Source organism: Phalacrocorax aristotelis, chromosome 5 (assembly GCF_949628215.1).
Source record: "Phalacrocorax aristotelis chromosome 5, bGulAri2.1, whole genome shotgun sequence".
NCBI classification, from domain to species: Eukaryota; Metazoa; Chordata; class Aves; order Suliformes; family Phalacrocoracidae; genus Phalacrocorax; species Phalacrocorax aristotelis.
In genome coordinates this window covers 83,424-102,188 of record NC_134280.1, presented here as the reverse complement: position 1 = coordinate 102,188, position 18,765 = coordinate 83,424, and the positions used below count along the sequence as shown (strand labels likewise).

The 18,765-nt window shown below is 39.7% G+C and overlaps 2 protein-coding genes across 10 annotated transcripts in view; one reads left to right on the top strand and one right to left on the bottom strand.

The window, feature by feature from the left end:
• Positions 1-1,987: 1,987 nt before the first annotated feature.
• LOC142057154 (uncharacterized) lies at positions 1,988-9,748 on the bottom strand. Its single transcript, XM_075092629.1, has 3 exons — positions 7,509-9,748; positions 3,888-3,965; positions 1,988-3,311 (listed from the first exon to the last, which is right to left on the bottom strand). The coding sequence occupies exons 1-3, from the start codon at positions 8,221-8,223 to the stop codon at positions 3,184-3,186; spliced, it is 921 nt and encodes a 306-aa protein (XP_074948730.1). The 5' UTR covers positions 8,224-9,748; the 3' UTR covers positions 1,988-3,183.
• MARCHF7 (membrane associated ring-CH-type finger 7) overlaps positions 7,425-18,765 on the top strand; it is a 27,907-nt gene continuing 16,566 nt past the window's right edge. For 3 of the 9 annotated variants that reach the window (XM_075092621.1, XM_075092622.1, XM_075092625.1), the window contains exons 1-3: positions 7,456-7,546; positions 13,677-13,833; positions 18,388-18,546. In XM_075092621.1, coding sequence (XP_074948722.1) covers positions 13,687-13,833; positions 18,388-18,546 — 306 coding nt within the window. In that variant the 5' untranslated portion in view covers positions 7,456-7,546; positions 13,677-13,686. Of the gene's footprint in view, positions 7,547-13,676; positions 13,834-14,253; positions 14,365-18,387; positions 18,547-18,765 lie in introns of those variants that run through there. The other 6 variants (XM_075092619.1, XM_075092624.1, XM_075092623.1 and 3 more) reach the window with 3 other exon arrangements.

Below are 18,765 nucleotides of genomic sequence, written 5' to 3'. Positions count from 1 at the left end.
TGCTGGCTCCCCATCCTTGGTCAAAACATAATCCTTTTCTCCTTCAATTTCTTTATCTTAGCTGGTATAAAATGGGCACAATAAAAATATGGTTTGGTTTTTTTAGTGCAAATCACTTGCTATCAGGTAAACTAGGTGTTGTAGTTTAGCCCCAGTTAGCAATCAAACACCACCCAGCCCCTCGCTTACCCTCCCCCTGCAGTGGGATGGGGGAGAGAATCTGAAGAGCAAAAGAAAGAAAACCCATGGGTTGAGATAAGAACAGTTTAATAATTAAAATAAAATAATAATAGGATTAGTAATAGTAGTAATAATAAATTGTAACAAAAAGGAAAACAGAGAGAGAGAGAGAGAGAGAAACCCCAGGAAAACCGTGATGCATCTGCTCACCTCCTGCTGACCAATGCCCAGCCAGTCCATGAGCAGCCCCCTGGCCAACTCCCTCCAGTTTACCTACTGAGCATGATGTCATATGGTATGGAATATCCCCTTGGCCAGTTTGGGTCAGCTGTCCTGGCTGTGCCCCCTCACAGCTTCTCATGCACCTGGCAGAGCATGGGAAGCTGAAAAAGTCCTTGACTAGTATAAGCACTGCTCAGCAACAACTAAAACATCCATGTCTTATTAACATTATTCTCATCCTAAATCCAAACCACAGCACTGGACGAGCTACTAGGAAGATAATTAACTCTATCCCAGCTGAAACCAGGACACTAGGCCTTTGTTGTATTTATGTACATGCCCTTTCATTTTAAATCAATAAGTACATATCTTTTTAAAATTACATTACTTTATCTATCGCATCTGGACTGTGAAGCAGAAGAAAGTCAGGCAGCCAGGGAGTAGCTGAGCAGCTTTTCCACAGGTGAAATACACTTCTGGTGCACAGAATAGTAGAACACAGGACTATGTTCCTAATCCTACAATTGATTTCTTAAGTAAAATCTTCTTGATATTTATTTTCTCATTTGTGTTAGGCACAAGAACAGGAGTTTTACTCTGGTCTTATTAAATGCACAGGAAAACACAGTTGTTCATTTTGACTTTTTCTTAGTTGAACCTCAAGAAAGGGATATTACTCTTTTCAACCATATAGCAAGAGCAACAGAGAGGTGTAGCTTCACCAAGAGTTGAAAATGTGTTCTGTTCTAATAATATCTTTAGGGTTTGTTCCTACCTGTAAAAGTGATGGACATAATATAAGTTAAGGAAAACAAATAAATAAATAAATAAATCCAAGTAGTTATTTTGAGAGGGGGAGAGAGACAACTTTACTGCCTGTATTTCAATTACAGGAAATACACAATTATCCCCTTGTTGTGTGCACATGCAACTAATAATTCCTGATGCTTCGCTCCTCCCACTTCCTTCTCTGCTTTAACACTAAATTAGTCACAATAATACAATAACAATAATTATGTTGTTCATGGATTCCAATCCATTCTCATCAACACAGTAGTAAGCTGTACTGTACTCCCCACTCTACTTGCATACTATCCTCAGCGACAGAGCTCAGGTAGATTTCAATAAAATCTTACATTGCTATTATTCTTGTTCAAAAACTTTTTTAATCCCGTGTGTGTGTGTGTGTGTGTGTGTGTGTGTATGTTGGTTTTGTGCCATTACTTGATTCTTGTAACTGAGGCACATAGAAAGATATCTTAAGGCTATCCAGATTTTCTTGTTTTCAGTAGCAAAGATTTCTTCCTAAATGACAATAGGCAAAGATATTTTAATCTTCAAAGGAGTAATTTCCACTGCTCTAGCCTGGGTTAAGCAATAGAAGTTAACTGACACCAGGGTTTTTCTGCACCTACAGAGATCAGATATTCCTAAATCTGCAAGCACTGTCCCTAACTGAAGACAGCGTCCTGCACAGGAAGATGGAAGAGGATATTGGTGTCTAAATATTCTCTTTCCTCTAAAATGTTTTGTGACTTTTCACTGTTAGCTTCATACATTAAAAAAATGTGAATCAATACATATATGTGATTTCAAGTGAAGAATTCTTCCTATTTATTAGCATATTTGTATACAAGATATACAAATACATAGGTTTTTCCTTTTTTTAAGCATATAATAAAATCTATTGGAAAGGGGAAAGGTAGTTGTGGTTCCTGTTGTCTGCTGAAGAATATGTTAGTTCTGAATTTTTTTTGTTAGGTTTATGTATCTCCATTTAATATTTGCCTTAGCAGAAGGCAGAAGACGACTAGTTATTCCACAGAAATGAATGAAAGAGAACACAGGTATTCTGCGAAGACAAACCAGGAGATGCATTTTGATCACTGTTTTTAGTTCAAATCAGCTGTAAGAGGTCCTTAGTGAATAAACCGTTACCAGAAGTTGAATTCTGTGCGTCATAGAGCTTTAGACTTCTTCCTGACTTGGAGTACACTGTTGAAGGAAGTAGACTTTAAATAAAGATTTTAAAACATTTACACTTTCTCTAATATTAGAATTCCAGAAATAATAACTACAATAAAAAAAGAACTAACCACCTTTAGAAAACGAAACCAAATCATTTCTAACAATTCTAAAATATTTCTGTAATTTTTAAGATGCATTCTTTTAGCTTGCAAACTATATCTGTACTCTAAAACTAAAATTTTAAAAGAAGATATGGGTACACTTGGTCTGTCTACCAAAAGTATTATTACCTGACACATTTAATCTATTAACATGGTTTAATTGCCTTATGCTTTACACTATTCTAAAGCAAGAACAGCTGTAATTCAGAAGGCACATAAAACCTTCTTGATTAAAATAAATTGGTAACAGAATGAAGTAAATATTTTTATGCTTAAAAATATTAATTATCAGGAACACTGAACAATGATTTTTTTCTGGATACTGAAAAGGAAGTATAGATTTATAAGTTAAAGTAACAGGAAGAAAGCCTGTCTAAAATGGGTGTGCACCGCTGTGTTTTATCTCACATAACTGGTATCTAATTTGTCACAGAATCACAAGATACAGAATCACAGAATCACAGGTTGGAAGGGACCTCAGGGATCATCTAGTCCAACCTTTCTGGGAAGAGCAGAGTCTAGACAAGACGGCCCAGCACCCTGTCCAGATGACTCTTGAAGGTGTCCAACGTGGCCGAGTCAACCCCTTCCCTGGGGAGATTATTCCAATGGTGACTGTCCTCACCGTGAAAAATTTCCCTCTGGTGTCCAATCAGAATGTCCCCAAGGGCAACTTGTGTCCATTCCCCCTTGTCCTCTCCATGGGACTCCTTGTAAAAAGGGAGTCTTCATCTTCTTTGTAACTACCCCTTAAGTACTGGTACACGGTGATGAGATCCCCTGTATGGGCAAAAATTATTTCAATTTGATTCCAATAAAGTTAAAAGACTTTTAGTTTCAAAGCTTCCCATATAAAATTATTTTTTATTTAAATCAGTTTCCCATATGAAAAATTTTAAAAGCAGTTATTTTGACCTTGCCTTAAAAAAAAAAACTGTGTTCAAAATGCCTGCATTGTAAAGGCTAGACATATATATCTTCATAAATTATTTCTGTAAGAATTATGCAGTGTGTCTCACTGGCAGTATTACAGTAGTTTCTTTAAGGCTTTATCTGTTCTAAATTCTTTTCTCTCTGCAATAAACGAATTTTTTTCTCTTTTTTTCGTATCACTACTGTGTACTTTGCCATTTGCATGGTTAGAATGAGCCTTTCACAGCCTTCACCATACTTAAAAGGTTTGTTTGAGCTGTGGACTGTGGTTTGGATTTGTCCTCTGAGGACAACTTTGGAGTTCACTGTCTGCTTTCAGAAATCTTTCCTGTGTAACAATTACCATAGACAGTTTAACATAAACTCTGTTTTTCCTCACATCCCCGTTTTTCCTCCTCTGCAACATGTTATAAAATTACTTACATGGTGCAGCTGTATTGTTTAGCAAGTCAACCAGGTGCAACTCCACAACTCCTCCTGGCAGGCTGGAAGCTAGGGAACCTATGATACATTTAGTGCCATGCTCAGTAACTATAGTGCACAAGACAGCCTGCTGGTAAAGTACAACACGAAGAAGGAAAGGCAAGGGTTAAACTAACTGACGATAGCCTTTGGAATCTGTATAGAGTCCACTGCATGAACTATCTCCATAGTACTTGTTTTAGCTGATAGAATAAGAACAAATCCGCATGTAACCCCAAGTAACTCTTCAATGCAGAAAACAACATAGTAAAAGGATGATTTGACATTTCCCCGGTTTTGCCTGTCTGCGAGTTCTTCAACCTATTCCTTTTCTACAGTCTAAGCTACACATACACAGCAGGTGGTGTATTCCAAAAAGTGTATTTCATAGTAATGTTGAATGGACTGACTTTTGACTCAAGGACGCATTTTCCTTTTTCTAGGACACAATATCTGCAATCCACGGAGGTCGTCCTCCTGCCTGTGCCCAGCTTTGCAAACATGAGTTGTTACGGTAATATTTAGGACCATCTATGTGAAGACATGCCATATCCAAAACCCTTTTCTTGATTTGGGGCATTTTTGCTGCCATTTCTCACTGAAAGGAGAGGGTCAAACTTCCAAAGTCCTTCATAACAAATGAATATTCCAGATGCAATCTAAACTGCATTTAAAAAAAAAAAGTTAGTGGTCTCTAAAAAAATTCTTTCAGTCCGGTCAGAAATGTTATGAAAACTCTTTGGAAACTGTCTATCTGCAGATGGTTATTACAAGTTAATTTTACTTAAGAATTACTTACTAACATGGGCAGATTAAAACTAGACAACTAGACAGCACCAATTTCAGATCATCTTAAAATTTCAGACTATGTTCTACTGAAGTTAAGGACAGACTCTATGAAAAGTTCAGTCATTTGTGGAAAAACAGCTTTTGTGAGAGGATGTAAGAATGGGTAGTTAGGGATAATTATCTGGCTTGAATATGCCTATTTCCATATTCTTGATACGGTTAGAGGACATGATGATCTAAACCTGCTGCTTTGCCATTTACAAGTGTATTATTACACAAGCTTTTGTGACTTTACCCAACATTTTGATATTTTCCTTAAGACAAATTCCAAACTGTATCCTAGGCTCATTAGCTGGTGCCATTTTAGCAATGAATCACAATGTAGAGAAGTCTTTGTGCAATGTGGTGATATTGACCATTATATCTTAATCTTTCCCAGTTTTGCATATTTGTAATTAAACTAATTTCCTTATGCAGTGTTGCAATATTACAGGGTAGACCTTTGATCCATTATGCAGATTTAAAAAATGCAAGCTTACAAGCTCAGGTGATAGTGTAATTTTTTTTATTCTAAGAAGAGGAACAAAGTTGTGACAAGACTATGGCCAACAAATGGCTCATAGATTGCTAATAACTGGGTATTGCATCAACCCTCAAGTAATACAAATTGTGCATTGCATTGGACAGGGCTAATGTAGTGAACAGTACAATATCTTTCTTAGCACCCGCAGTAAATCCTCTTCTGATGACAGTGAGACTGAGTTGAAGAGCTCTAAAGTTTTGTACAGGATAGAGCTTGCCCTACTTACCTTTTAACTTGCTTTTAAAAAGAAAAGCATAATGGACATGCTTAGTGGTGGCCATAATCTGTTCTGGCTGCAGGAGGGCTGAATGCTCTGTCCTTTAAATCCACACAGTCATTTTACTTGATCAATTACAGTTGATTTGTGCATGACTAGAAGACAGAACGCCTCCTTTAATGACTGAATTTAGTGTAGATCTAACTCTTTCTATGTGTTCTTTTTTGCTACCCAGGAAAAAGGGCAGTCACTCTCCTGGAATGATTCATGAGGTCTGTTCCCAGCTGTCCTCTTTTCTTGGAGATGGCTATGCCAAATAAATGGTATTGGCAGGGGCAGCAGCCTGCTTCTGGCTGCTATAGACAAGATTTTTCCAAGTCCAATAAGCATTGCTTTGGGCATGCTGGCAAATGGCACCCTGCCCATGAGCAAAAAACCAGCAGCTTTCTCTGCTATCAGTTTTTGTTCAGTTGCTTCTCTCTGTTTACAGCTCTTCCCAGCCCTTTGTCCTCATCTCCAATTCATTAGTATTTTGCCCACCATTTCTCTACGACAGAGAATTAGTGAACAAAACTTGTCACAATCCAAACATATGGAAAAACACATTTAAAAGCATGAATGGGAAACAGAATGCAGGATATTGGTAAACATAGGACTGTCCTGTAATTTAGAGGTGCCACCTGGCTAGTTTCTAACCAGCCTGGCTGGTCTTACATGTGTCCCAGATCTGTCAGAGCTATTAGGCATGCACACATTGATTTTGTATGTGTCGTAACCCTGTGCCAGGGTGGCTGGTTTTGTTTTCTGTTTTGTGGTTTTTTTTTTTTTTTTTTTTTCTTTTCTCCTCCCTTAAAGAATGGCCAGCCTGCTACTATTGCACACCCCTTTATCTGACTTGCAACAGTGCAATCTAGGGCACTTACTGTTATATTGGCATTCAGGAAAGTTCTGCTATGGACCAATGACAGATGGATATCCAGTCACTAAAATACTGATACCTGTTACTGCAGTGATAGAAGCCTAGACTCCACAGTAATAACGTATCTTCAGAGCCTGTTTCAGAAAACACAATAGTCAGATCTCTGCCATGTTCTGTAGTGGGCAGGGACACTGGAAACCATAATTTGTTTAGGACTGAGAGAGACTTTGCAAAGACTTGGTATTTTCAGAATTTGGTAAGATTATCTCCTGGTTTCAGAAGTCATGCTAAATCTTCCCCTCAAGTAAAAATGTCTGCCAATGTCTATTTCTTCCAAGAGGACAAAACTGAAGTCTGAACACAATTCGAATGAATAGCATTTCCATTGCTTTGCGGTTGAGGAGGCTTTCTCCAATATCCTCATCCCAGCACGTCCTTCGGGGAACCGAAATAAAATCCAGGCTACGTGTGGCTGTTGATGAGATGCAGCGGATTTATTTATAAAACAGTATTGAAACTAGGAAGCGTATGTAGCGTAGGTAGAAAACCCAAAACCTCTGCTCGCAGTTTTCAGGCTGAGGGTTGAATTTGAAAGTCAATTCAAGCTGGAGCTTTGGGGACGTTTCTCCACAAAACTAACTGACGTTTTGTCTTCAGATCGCCGTCATTTTGCGGAGTGCCACAATTTTAATCTCCAACAACTGAGGTGGGCAGTGCTAAATGGGATCACGGGCCTCTCCGTGACAATGTTCGCTATGTGCAAACCCAGGCCGCCGACAGCCGGCCACCAGCGCTCGCCCCCCGGGCAGCCCGGGCCGGGCCGAGCCGAGCCCACCCGGGCCCAGACGACTGGTCAGGCCGCCACCCGCCCCGCCCCGCCCCGCCCCGCCCCCAGCCGCAGTTCTCGCGAGATCTGGGCACGGGCGGTGATTGACAGGCGCGCGGTCTCTGCGTTGTCGCCATTGTGTTGCGGGGAAAGGCGGCTGGCGTGGCGTGGCGTGGCGGTCCGGCCCGGCCCGGCTTGGCCCCCACACCCCCTCACTCCCCCCCCCCCCCCCCCCGGTGGATCCTTACCTCCTGAATGTCTGCGTCGTGAGGGTTGTGGCGTCAGAGTGAGTACGGGCCGCTTACGGCGTCGGGGAGGGGAAGATATCCCTGTACGGCCCAGCTCGCGCCTGTGTACGGGGCCGGGGCCGGGGCCGGGGCCGGGGCCGGGGCCGGCGGCTCCGCGCCAGAGCTGGGGGGAACCATTTTGTCTCGGGGCTGGCGCGTGGTCCTCCGGCTGTCTCGCTGAAGCACCTCGGCCGGCCGCTCGCCTCCGCGCCTTCTCCGGCAGCGGAGCCGTGTGACGGCCTCTGTCCCCCCGTTCCTCCCTCCCGCGGAGGAGCCCCTGCCCTGCGCGGTCGGGCAGAGCGGTCGGCGCTGCCCTGCAGCCCGGGGGAGCGCAGGGTGGTATCGGCCTGGAGCTGGGTGCGGCCTGCGCTCCTGGCCGGGGCCTGGGCCGTGCTGCCGGGCCTCTCCCTTCAGCCCTGTGGGGGAGAACCGTCTTCGGCGGCTCCGCAGAGCACCCGCAGTCTAGAGCCTGCAGGGAACAGCCAGCGTCGTGGCACCAGCTGCTGCAGTGTAGGCAGACGATCGGCTTTTGTAAATATTTTTCTTGGTCATGGGGCTCCTGAGAGGCTGCTTGAGGTTGTTTTTTTGTCAGTCTTCCTTGATTGAAGGCTGAGAAAATAGCGCGAACAAAGAACTGCGCAGAGAGAGTTGTCCCGAACTCCATCTTGTTTGTCATAAAAGCATGATTGTGAGTAAACACTGAGGAAGACACGTGATAACGGGTTGCTCGGGGGAAGGTCTTACGAACATTTGTATATTAGACGATACAAAACCCAGTAGGTATAAAAGATCAAGTCCACATAGTTCCAAGGTAGAAAACTTGAATTTAGGTGCTGGGAGTGAAGTGTGTGCTCCTCTCTGATTGAGGGTACAAGAATGCATTAAGGACTTAGCAGCAAGCATGGAAGTTAGTAAAGGCTTCCCTTACTGATAGACACGACTACCTCAAATTGCCCCTCATTTCTCAGTAGAGGGGGTCAGAGCAGAAGACAGGAGGAGTGAGAGGCCTATGTTCGAAATATTTGCTCTTTGTGTTATTTTTACCTTTTGAGATTGCACTGCTTTCCTGCAAAGACCTCTTGGATCTTTTACCTCTTGTTAGTTCTATCCATGGCTATGTTAGGTCTAGGTGATCTTTCGTAATTTAGTTGGAGGGATGACAGATCAAGAAGGGCAGGATATTTGAGCTGTGTTCTCAAAATAGGTTGTTCAGCTCCACCTCCCGTTACAAGTTGGTCATCTGTTTCCCAGGTACAACTTTAAATTTCAAGTTTGATTTCAGAAGTTGGTTTCTTACCAAGTCCTGAGAGACATCACATGTATCCCTTATTCCAGGAGACACAAAAATTGTTTCCAGATTTTTCCATGAGGTTTTGATTGCTAAGTTGCATAACATGGCATGAGCTGATGAAATAAGTTGCTTTGATGAGAAGAGTGTTTCTCACTCTGCTGTTCCCTTCCTCATTTTTCTGTTGGATAGCAGCGTGAGTAGTGTCAAAATGATGGACAAGCCAGGATGGTGTGTTGAGGTTGCTCAATGAAGGACACGGCAGGTGACACATTTGAGTAAGGTGTTCGTTTGCTGTGTGGCAAGACCAGGCTTTTAAATCAGTTCAGACTGCAACACGACTTAGGGTTTTTTTTTAAATTCCTCAGATAAGTAATTTAAGTATTTTTTTGTGCTCACTACCTTCTGTGTAAATTGTGGTGGCTACTTTGTCATAGAACTCATTACAGCATGTTAATTACCACTTAGGATTTGTTGAATTCCTGTGTGGGTAGACAAAATGTTGGAGCTTTTAATTTGAGTGTCTTTGTGCTCATTCAAAAATACCCTTAAGAAGCTGATACTGTAAAAGGGAACCATTCTCATTCTGAAATATCCTATAAAAACATGATATTTCCCCTGCAGACAAGTATTATTGTGTCTTTAATAGTGTATTATTTTTAAATTGAGACCACTGTCTCACTCTGTCCTGTGTTCTATGATAGTGTAGCATGTTCATCTTGACCACCTCATTGTGTTACCATCATCAGCATAAGCCTTATATGTGTGTATTCAAGCCAACAGTGAAGATGGTTGCTTCTCAAACTTGCAAAGTACAGTGCTTAAAATTGTTTTCCAAGAACTCCAGAACAACCACCCCCCCCCCCACGCCCCCCCCAAAAAAAAAAAACAACCCATGACCCACAAAAAAACCCAACCCAAAAACTCACAAAAAACCCCAGAGGACTTCTTACTAGTCTTGATTACCAAAGCTAAGATGCCTAATATCTACTTTTATCTGTCTAATATATTCAAGTCATGGCTCCATTGAATTCAGTTGCAGATATATACTTCCCTGATTTCTGCTAGTAGGATTCCAAGTAAATTTTATGATGGATGCCCAGAAATTGAAGAGCTCTCGTGTAGTGGTTTCTAAAAAATTGTTAATCTGAATGAGATGGTTCATGCCTTTCAACAAAGATAGAATCCAATTTCTTCCAGCAGTGATTCTTTGCCTAGACCATAAGGCCTTTGCAGTATCTTTCCACCTCTGCATCAAATAAGGCAGGGTTCTTGTTGTCAAATGCCTGCTCTTACACAACTCTGATTCATCTTTATAGCAGATCCTTCTCATTTTCTGGCTCAGGCCAGGACTGCAGAAAAATAAACGTACGGTTGTATTAAAGAAATTAATCATTATGTGTCTGCAAAAACTGACCTATTACATTTCGCATTTTCTAAAGTGCTGCCTTTAACTTGTTTTAACACCTCTTTTTTTATGTATAGTTTCTGCAAGATTTCATTACTTAGAGAAAGTATTATATAGATAGTATAATCCTGACTTATTCACGTTGAAATCACAGCTGGTGCTAATCTACAAGATAAAGCTGATTGATAGCAATGTCATGTTGGGGTTACCATTGAAAGAGAAAATCAGTCTTGTGCCTTATGTATGTTTATAGAAGCAATTTGCTAATCTTGGACTCCATTTCAGCTTCTAGAGATAGTTGGCTCTGGTATCCAGTCTTCCACCCTGTCCTTTCCTATCTGAATGCTCTTATTTTGTCTGCTCTGTGGATGGTGCATAAGCAATTTTATTAGTATTAAATGATCTCTAACTTAGTCTTGAAGTTGTTATAACTTCTTAACGCTCTGTCTCTTCCCCCTGTTCATCTGGACATAAATTTCTACTTGTAGAAGCGTCCATCCCTTCTTCTGGAACATTTGCATATTCTACATATGTCTGTATCTGACTTTTACCTATGTTATTTCATTTATCTGGTTCCACCCCTATCTGAAGCTAAGTGATCCAGAAGCAGAATGATCCATAATGAAAGTTATCATGCTGGTGCTCTTTGTTAAGCACTTAATAGTACAGAATTAGATCCATTATTATTTGTGTCTATCTCTTATACTTTGTATCAGGGTAAAATGAGGATAAACAGTGCTTTGGATGTCATGTATCATCAAGACCTACAGCTGTGCTGTCCTGTCCAGTGTACACCCTAGTCTATATTACTGTGACATTAATTTAGCTTCAGAGTTTGCACCTTGATTAGTTGCTTTTCCACACTTGGTACAGCTTCAGACAAGTATTAAACTTGCAGTGCACATAATGGCAGATTATGCTAAAGCTTAAATTAACCATCATTACAGTGTCTTGTCTAATGTTACAAATATGAAGAAATATGATTCTTATATTTTATTGCACAAACAATCCACTTGAAGTGTTGTAGCTTAGTTTATTAGATTTGTCCTTACTGAATTTCTTTTAAAGTTCCATGATTGGCAGTGTTCTTCTTTGGAACACTGTTTAGAGCATTCTTATCGATACAGCTGCATTTACCACTCTGAGAATTGCATACAATTGCTCAATATTTACTTGGGTTTAAATGTGATCTGGGAAATTTAATGAATTAATGATTTCAGGTTCCTAATCCAAAGTTAGGCAAGCGAGAACTTCAGATTCCTGAACTGATCTTGTTTAACTGGTGGTATCTATGGCAAAAACGAATGGATTGCTAATGTCTGAAGTATGGTCTAGAAGCTGGTGTGCCTCTCTAATACAACCAAGTAGCTCTTTTATACATGAATGTAAACACTCATGTAAATTTGGTATGCTTTATAATTTCTTTTCCAAATTAAGAAAAAAAAAAAGACCTACTTGCAAGATTAAGCATTTAGGCTACTTTATGTTGTGACCTGTGTTGTAAAGCTAGCAACTGAGCATGCACCAGAACAGTGGTTAAAAAAAATCTTCTATTAAGGAAATGAACCTCAGCTGTCCAACTGTTTGGTCAATAAGAACTCTGTACAAACTAGCTTCTACAAGGTAGAATATGTAATGCAGCATGATTTTCAGCTAAAATTAGAAGTTTTGAGTCTGTGAAGTCAACTTGATACTGCAGGTAGACGTGAGGTACGTCAGGATTGATGCAGCAGCTTTTCACAGACTGTGTTATTGATGGGCATGGCTGTTGTGTGGGAAAAAAAACTGCTTTACCGAGTGGTAATTTTTTTTTTTTCTGATATAGGTTATTCCCATTCTCAGAAGGTTAGGCCAGAATTAAAGGTGGTTAAATAAAACAGATTGTACCACTTCTGCAGATCACCTTGTACCAGTGGAGTTCTCGGCCATGTGTTTCAGAGTTGTTGGTTATCACACTACTCTTCCAGCACCACAGCACTGAAGATACTGCAGTTCTCTTAAATTTTTTGTTTAAGAGCTACCTTTTGTGGTCTGATTCTGTCTGTACCATTCTGAGGAGGAAGAATCTGGGAACATTAGCAATGCAGTTAGCTATCTATCTGGAGTTTTAGAGCGACATCAAGTCAAGATATCCTTTCAGGAAAAGGAATCACTTCTCATGTGGAAAACTCACCAGCATTTCTTTCGAAATGCCTAGAAATACATAAGGAGCAAAGAAACACTCAGTGGCTCAAAGGCGAATTTATATATACCTGTGAGACAGCCTATGCTCTTTTGTATATGTTAATTTTCATGGGAGTTGTCTTTGGAGAAGTTAAATATTTCTTCAAGTCAGACTGCAAATGTATTTTTTTCACAGGAGAGTGAAGTTCCATAGTTTTGACTCTAAAGAATAAGTCTGAGAGTAGTTTCTGCAAGTGTTGAGATGCAGGTCATTAACAAAAAAAGTAATACAGGAATTTAGGAAATCTAAGGACTCTTTCCCTGATGCCTTGCTCATTTTGTGTTAATTCTAGTGCTGCAGAGCTCTTAAGGGAGTCTGTCATGGTTTTAGCTGGGATAGAGTTGATTTTCTTCACTGCAGCTGGCATAGTGCTGTGCTTTGGACTTAGTATGAAAATAATGTTGATAACACACTGATGCTTTAGTTGTTGCTTGGTAGTGCCTGTACTAGTCAAGGACTTTTCTAGCTTCCCATGCTCTGCCGGGTGCAAAAGAAGCCAGGAGGGGAGGGGGCACAGCTAAGAGAGCGGATTCAAACTGGTGAAAGAGATATTCCATATCATGTGATGTCATGCCTGGTATATTAATTGGGGGGAGCTGGCTGGGGGAGGCAGGCAGCAATTGCAGCTTGGGGACAGGCAGCATTGGTCAGCAGGTGGTGAGCAGTTGCATCACTTGTTTGGGTTTTTTTCCTCCTCCCGAGGTTTCATCTCTCTCTCTCTCTCATTATTTTCTTTTTCATTATATTACTATTATTATTATTGTTATTGCTGTTTTAATTATTAAACTGTTCTTATCTCAATCCATGAGTTTTCTTACTTTGGCTCTTCCTATTCTCTCCCCCATCCCATGGGGGTGGGGGGAGTGAATGAGCAGCTGTGTGGTGTTTGATTGCTGATTGGGGGTAAACCACAACAGAGTCCTACTTGTAATATAATAGCAAGAATATGTTGTCATATAATAATAATAGCAAAAGGGGCTATGTTTCTCATTTTTTAACATGGAATGGGAGGAAATGTAAAGAAGAGGCTACAAAAACTAGGGTAAGAACTCATTCCCCATCTTACTGATGCACAGTCAGACCAAAGCGCTATATAAATATTTGTATGTGTGAGTCATATTTATGATCTGCGCAGAATGACTTGTGCATGTTTTGCATGTAGGTCCCTGTTTTTAGAAGAAAAAAAATAATCAGTGTGTCCTTATACAGGATACAAAGAATGGAGTCAAAACCCTCAAGAATTCCTCGAAGGATATCTGTTCAGGCCTCCAGCTCTTCACTAGGATCTAGAACATTGACTGGTAACAGTTTAGCTGGTGCATATAGCACAAGAGAATCTCCACGGAGATTAGAATCTGGATACCAGGTAATATGTTTTGTCTCTTTCTGTAAAGTATAAATTAATTTTATGTCTGTTTTCACCAAGAAAAACCCTAAAACCCATACAAAAAAAAAAAAGGGGGGGGGGTGCGGGCTGAATATAAGGAAAAGCCCTTCCCAGAGCTTTGCATTTGTGAACAAACCCCAAGACTAATTCTGAAATGCAAGGATTTAATAACCAGGCCAATGACAGTATTCTGCAGTGTGAACTGGTAGTTCTACATTTTTCCGTCTTTACCTGCCTTTGTTAGTAGCTTCACCTTTAAAAATCACCTGTTCGATGAAGGAAGGGCATCCTGATGCTATGGATCTGTTTTGGCACTAGTCACTGCAGTCTTAAATCTGGGTAAATGGGGTTTTCTGTTGAGGGGAGCCGAGGATTTAATTTGAATTTTGATGTGTATAGGGTGTTAAGCTTCATGTGTGGATGATCCAAAAAATACAGGAGTATGTTGCAGTTCTAAGAGTTGACAGTAGGATGCACTGCTCTGCAGCACCTACTTTGCATTTTGTGAAGGTAAGAAGGGGACCTTAAGGCTTAACGCCAGTATGTTAATACAGCTAGGCTTTGGGTGTAAGACAGGTCTATTTAGTGCTTTATTTTTTAAAAAGTAAGTATAGGATTATTTAGTTCCTAAAACTAAAGGCATTTGCTGCTTCGCACGCAACATTTTACATGAACCAAATTGCTTTTGTCGGGGGGAGGAGCCATGCACAAGAATAAAAAGTCAAACTCTGCCGGTACTTTCACTTTGAATGAGTATTATGGGAAGTAGAGATTAAATTACTTCAGAAATTATTTTGTGCACTTGTCAAAACAGATGGCTGTTTGGCTCAGTTCTCATTATTATTTTATTTCTGTTCCTGTCAACAGTTCTCAGCTCAATTTTGGGCCCAGAAATGTAAGCCCATCTTGGTCTCTGAAATTGCAGAAACTTCACTCTGTGATTAAATGTTGATATCTTTTGATAAAATGGTTATGAGTTTAGTCCCTGCTGACAAGCTATCTGGGACATCGTATTACATAATGTCTTTTCCAGAAACAGTTTTACAAGCAATAGGGCATTAATTATGTTTAGCACAATTACATGTATATGTGTTGTATTTCACCTTGTTTAGCATGCATGTGTTGGTTGGTATATAGGCTATAGGGACTGTCTAAGGGTAGTCTTCAGTCACTGCTGCTTTTTGGATTCCTACACATTTTTCACTGGCTGTCTGCTCAGCACAACCGATCAGATAGTCTTACCCTTTTGTAGGGATTTATGGACCCACACAGCCTGATGAAAGCTGCATCAGAAGATGAGTCTTGAGCTGAACTGGTGCTGTGAAGTTAGATGTATTATCGCTTTTATGAAATGATAACACAAGAGAGTTATATTTCATTTATTACATGAACTGCAGTGTGTTCACTGCACTGCATATTATCATTTGACTATTTTCTGTTGACCAAAGTGCTTCTAATCTGAGGAGTGATTTTTATGACACTTTGCAGTTAAAATAGGGGAAAAGAATTGTATAGAAGGTTATGTTGTATCCCATCTTTCCATTCCAGTTTGTAGAAGGTAGTCTGAGAGCATGTTACACAAGACTAGGGCTTGGTGATAAAAGCATAGGGTAGTTTCCTGTCTTGACTAACCTTTGGTACTTATAGAGCAGGTAGGAGCAAATGCCATTATTGCTTGCAGGTTAAGATTACGAGTGGCTGGGGCAAGAAGAAGCAAATAGTCTAAATAAGATTAACTTGAGTCAGTTAGGAATGGAACAGACAGACCTTTTTGTTTCACTAAAGCATTTAGAAGCCTACCTTAAAATATTAAGAGCTGCTTCAGTTCCAAATCATGTAGAAGATTTATAATTTAGAAGAAAAAAATGTATGGCTATCGGTGCTTTGGTTATGTAGAGGAAAGAGAACTTGGAGACGTGGCTTTTTAATATAAAGTCATTTCCACAGCTAGAGACCGTACTTGGTTGTAGCTTAACTCAAAAACTTTCGGAGACAGAGCAGTGAAATTGTGAGTATTTGGTTTTGACTAGGGCTAAAAAAAGAAAGGAAGGTTTCTATCTGGTGAGTTTGTTCCTCTTCCCTTTTTTTCATATAGGTAGCCTCTGCTCATCTGAGGAGGCATAACAAGCAGATTAACTGTAAATTAACCTGATGTATGTGATGTAGCATTGTTTCTAGATAACTTACAATACAAATACAAAAATCAAATTAGTTAATAGTATGAGAAAAAATCCTATGCTGTATGATACAGTGTTGTTAACCGTTTTGTGGGAAATGAAGTGGAAGTTTTGGGGGTGGTGGTGGTTAATGGAGTGATAGGGTCAAGTGTAATGTATAAAATTGTTCTGAATGTTTTCCCAAACACATTTTTCTGCTACTGAAAATAGACACCAAAAAGAGAATACCTTGTGTAATGCTTTAATTGTTAAGTTCTGATGGGATGTTAAATAGTCTTTAGCTGAACTGAAGGAAGAGAGCAAACTGAGATTTGTTCTGTTTCAGATACAGCAGTTAGGTTGAGCTTTCCTGATATCATGCCTGATCATCTACTTTCTCTTAAAGCCACTTTCTGATACCCAATATGTTGCTTTTTCTTCTTTCTATTTTGGCCTTGGGACATCTTTCAAGGAAATGAGCGCAGTGCAGAGATGCCACAGCCACCAAAAGCTGTGTTGGCATTAGAATAATAGATGGTGTGTTTCTGTGAACTGGCTTTCAGTGCTGTGCTAGAGTGAGTGTGGTGTTCTGGGATTAAGATCTCTGCTGTGGTGATCCAGACACTTAAAATAAGATTAAATTATCAGATCTTAAGAATCTAACAGTTAGAGAAAAAGGAAAGGCAAGTGTTTCAAGATCAGTTAAGTCTGCAGGTATGGCTCAAATTAAGAACATTTTGAGAGAGCTTTACTTTCATCTTAAAGTTGTGTAGTCTTATGATCATGGGCTCCTTATCCATATATGAAATAATTTAGAAACCCGATGAATCCAACTGAGACTTTGAAATATGAGAACTTACCAGCTGATACTTCATTTTCAGGTTTAATTTTGCTTGTGACAATGATGATCATGACTATTTCTTCAGCTTTTTAAATCCTAATCCTACAACCTTTAAGAAATAGTGACAGAAACTACTGCAGTTCTAGTATGAATAGTTCATAGAGAGAGGATGGACAAATAATCACTTACAGACTCTGCTTAGCTGTGATAAAATGGTTGGATTTCTGTTATTTATTACTTTTACTAATCTCAATGATTATTCTGTGGAGCAAATTAAGTTGCAATGTCTTTCCTTAATTATCATCTATTCATTGAAATCCAGAAGCTTGTATTGTAGAACTTCATCCCTTAAGTTCTCTTAACGATAGACAGATTCATATGTTAAATGGTTTCCAGGTTTATTATTAGAAGCTTGATTGTGTAGCCAAGGTAAAGATCAGAGCTCCTGAGTATATTGAAAGAGAAAACACAAAAAGAACAGTTACAGTCATTGTGCTGCAGTCATCAACCTTCAGATAATTTGAGCACTTTGTTCTGAGGTAATGCAGCAAACAATGTTTATTTGCAGGACTGTTTTGCTTTGCAGTCTTAGTTTGTTGTGCGTATCAAACTGTGGATTTGGTATCTCTGCACTATGTCTGAAATCAGCTATTAAAACTATTTACCCTTGTTTCTTTAGTCCAAAGTGGCTTTGTCTCCAGTGCTGCTTACTCTTCTATGGCTGTCTTCAATGTTAGTGATTTATAGGAAACTTAGAGACACAAAAGTTTCAGTTCTGTAGTGAAAATAGAAATGCATTTTTGCTGCTTGCATGATATGTAATTGGAATTAATAATGCCTAATTTGCAAGCCTTCCCTACTAATAGCACATTGATGGATTATTAAAACAGACTGCAGAGGAATAATAAACTTAAGCAGCAGTAAAAGGGGAAGTGTTTAAGACTCGGAGAAGGTACTGTGTAATTTGCAGTAGCATAGGTTTTGGGTTGTTTTTTTTTTAATAATAATTTTATGACATTGTTTACATCTGTTGTCCCATATGTTTTACTAGGACAGATCATGCTCCTTATGTAAAAATACTGATCTGTTAGTAGGCCCAAACCATGATTTTTCTTTTTCCCCCCTCTTTGCACCCACTCTTTCCTGTATTAAAACTTATGACCAGGACAAGACAGAGGGCTGACTTTAGTGGCCAAAAGCCACTTCTGCTGGGACACTTTTGCTGTCATGAAGACTTTTTTCTAAGTGTGTGGGATTTTTTACGTAACACTTCTGCCCTGTTATTGGAGTACCTAGGTTGATGTAAGGCCTCAAAAGCCTTACACTTCAACTTTTTATTGTCCACAGTCAAATAAGAGGACAGATAAAGGAGCGTTTCTCTCGTAAGCCTGTTCCATTTATTATTGGGTATCCCTTGAGGTTTTGTATGAAAGGTTTTCAGGTTTGTTAGTACCTCCATGTCCCTGTATTTTCAATATTCAGATCAGATATTGAGTTCATTTTGAGTTACAAAGTGTATATGATGTTTTTCTTCAGGAATCCAGTGCATTGAATAGTTCCAGCAGAGACTGGGGAATTGGAGAAAGAGACACCCATGAAACTCCTTGGAAGCTTGCAACGTCCCCTCCAACGCGCTACTCAGGGACACTTGATCATCCACATTCTGGAAGATTTTGGGGAAGCAGAAGCAGATTGGTGAGAATTGTTAATATGTAATGCTTTAAAAAAAAATATTGGGTTTTACCTTAGCCTTCCCGATCTGAAAAGCTGCTAGCAGTGGCTCACGTAATGTTTCTAGATAAGTAGGTCTTATTAAGTCAACGTGGAGGGAAAGCAAGAAGATAGCAGTGGTAAGAAATTACACATTATTATTTTAATCCTCTGAATGAATATTAGTTTTATGAATAGTTAAGA

What these genes read in the sequence shown, in the direction of transcription:
- LOC142057154 (XM_075092629.1), bottom strand. Translation starts at nt 8,223, where the DNA reads ATGACAAACAAGATGGAGTTCGGGACAACTCTCTCTGCGCAGTTCTTT. An exon ending in ACGACGCAGACATTCAGGAG is followed by an intron (nt 3,966 to 7,508) that starts GTAAGGATCCAC and finishes AATGTATCATAG; the next exon opens with GTTCCCTAGCTTCCAGCCTG. An exon ending in AAACAATACAGCTGCACCAT is followed by an intron (nt 3,312 to 3,887) that starts GTAAGTAATTTT and finishes TTGCCCATACAG; the next exon opens with GGGATCTCATCACCGTGTAC.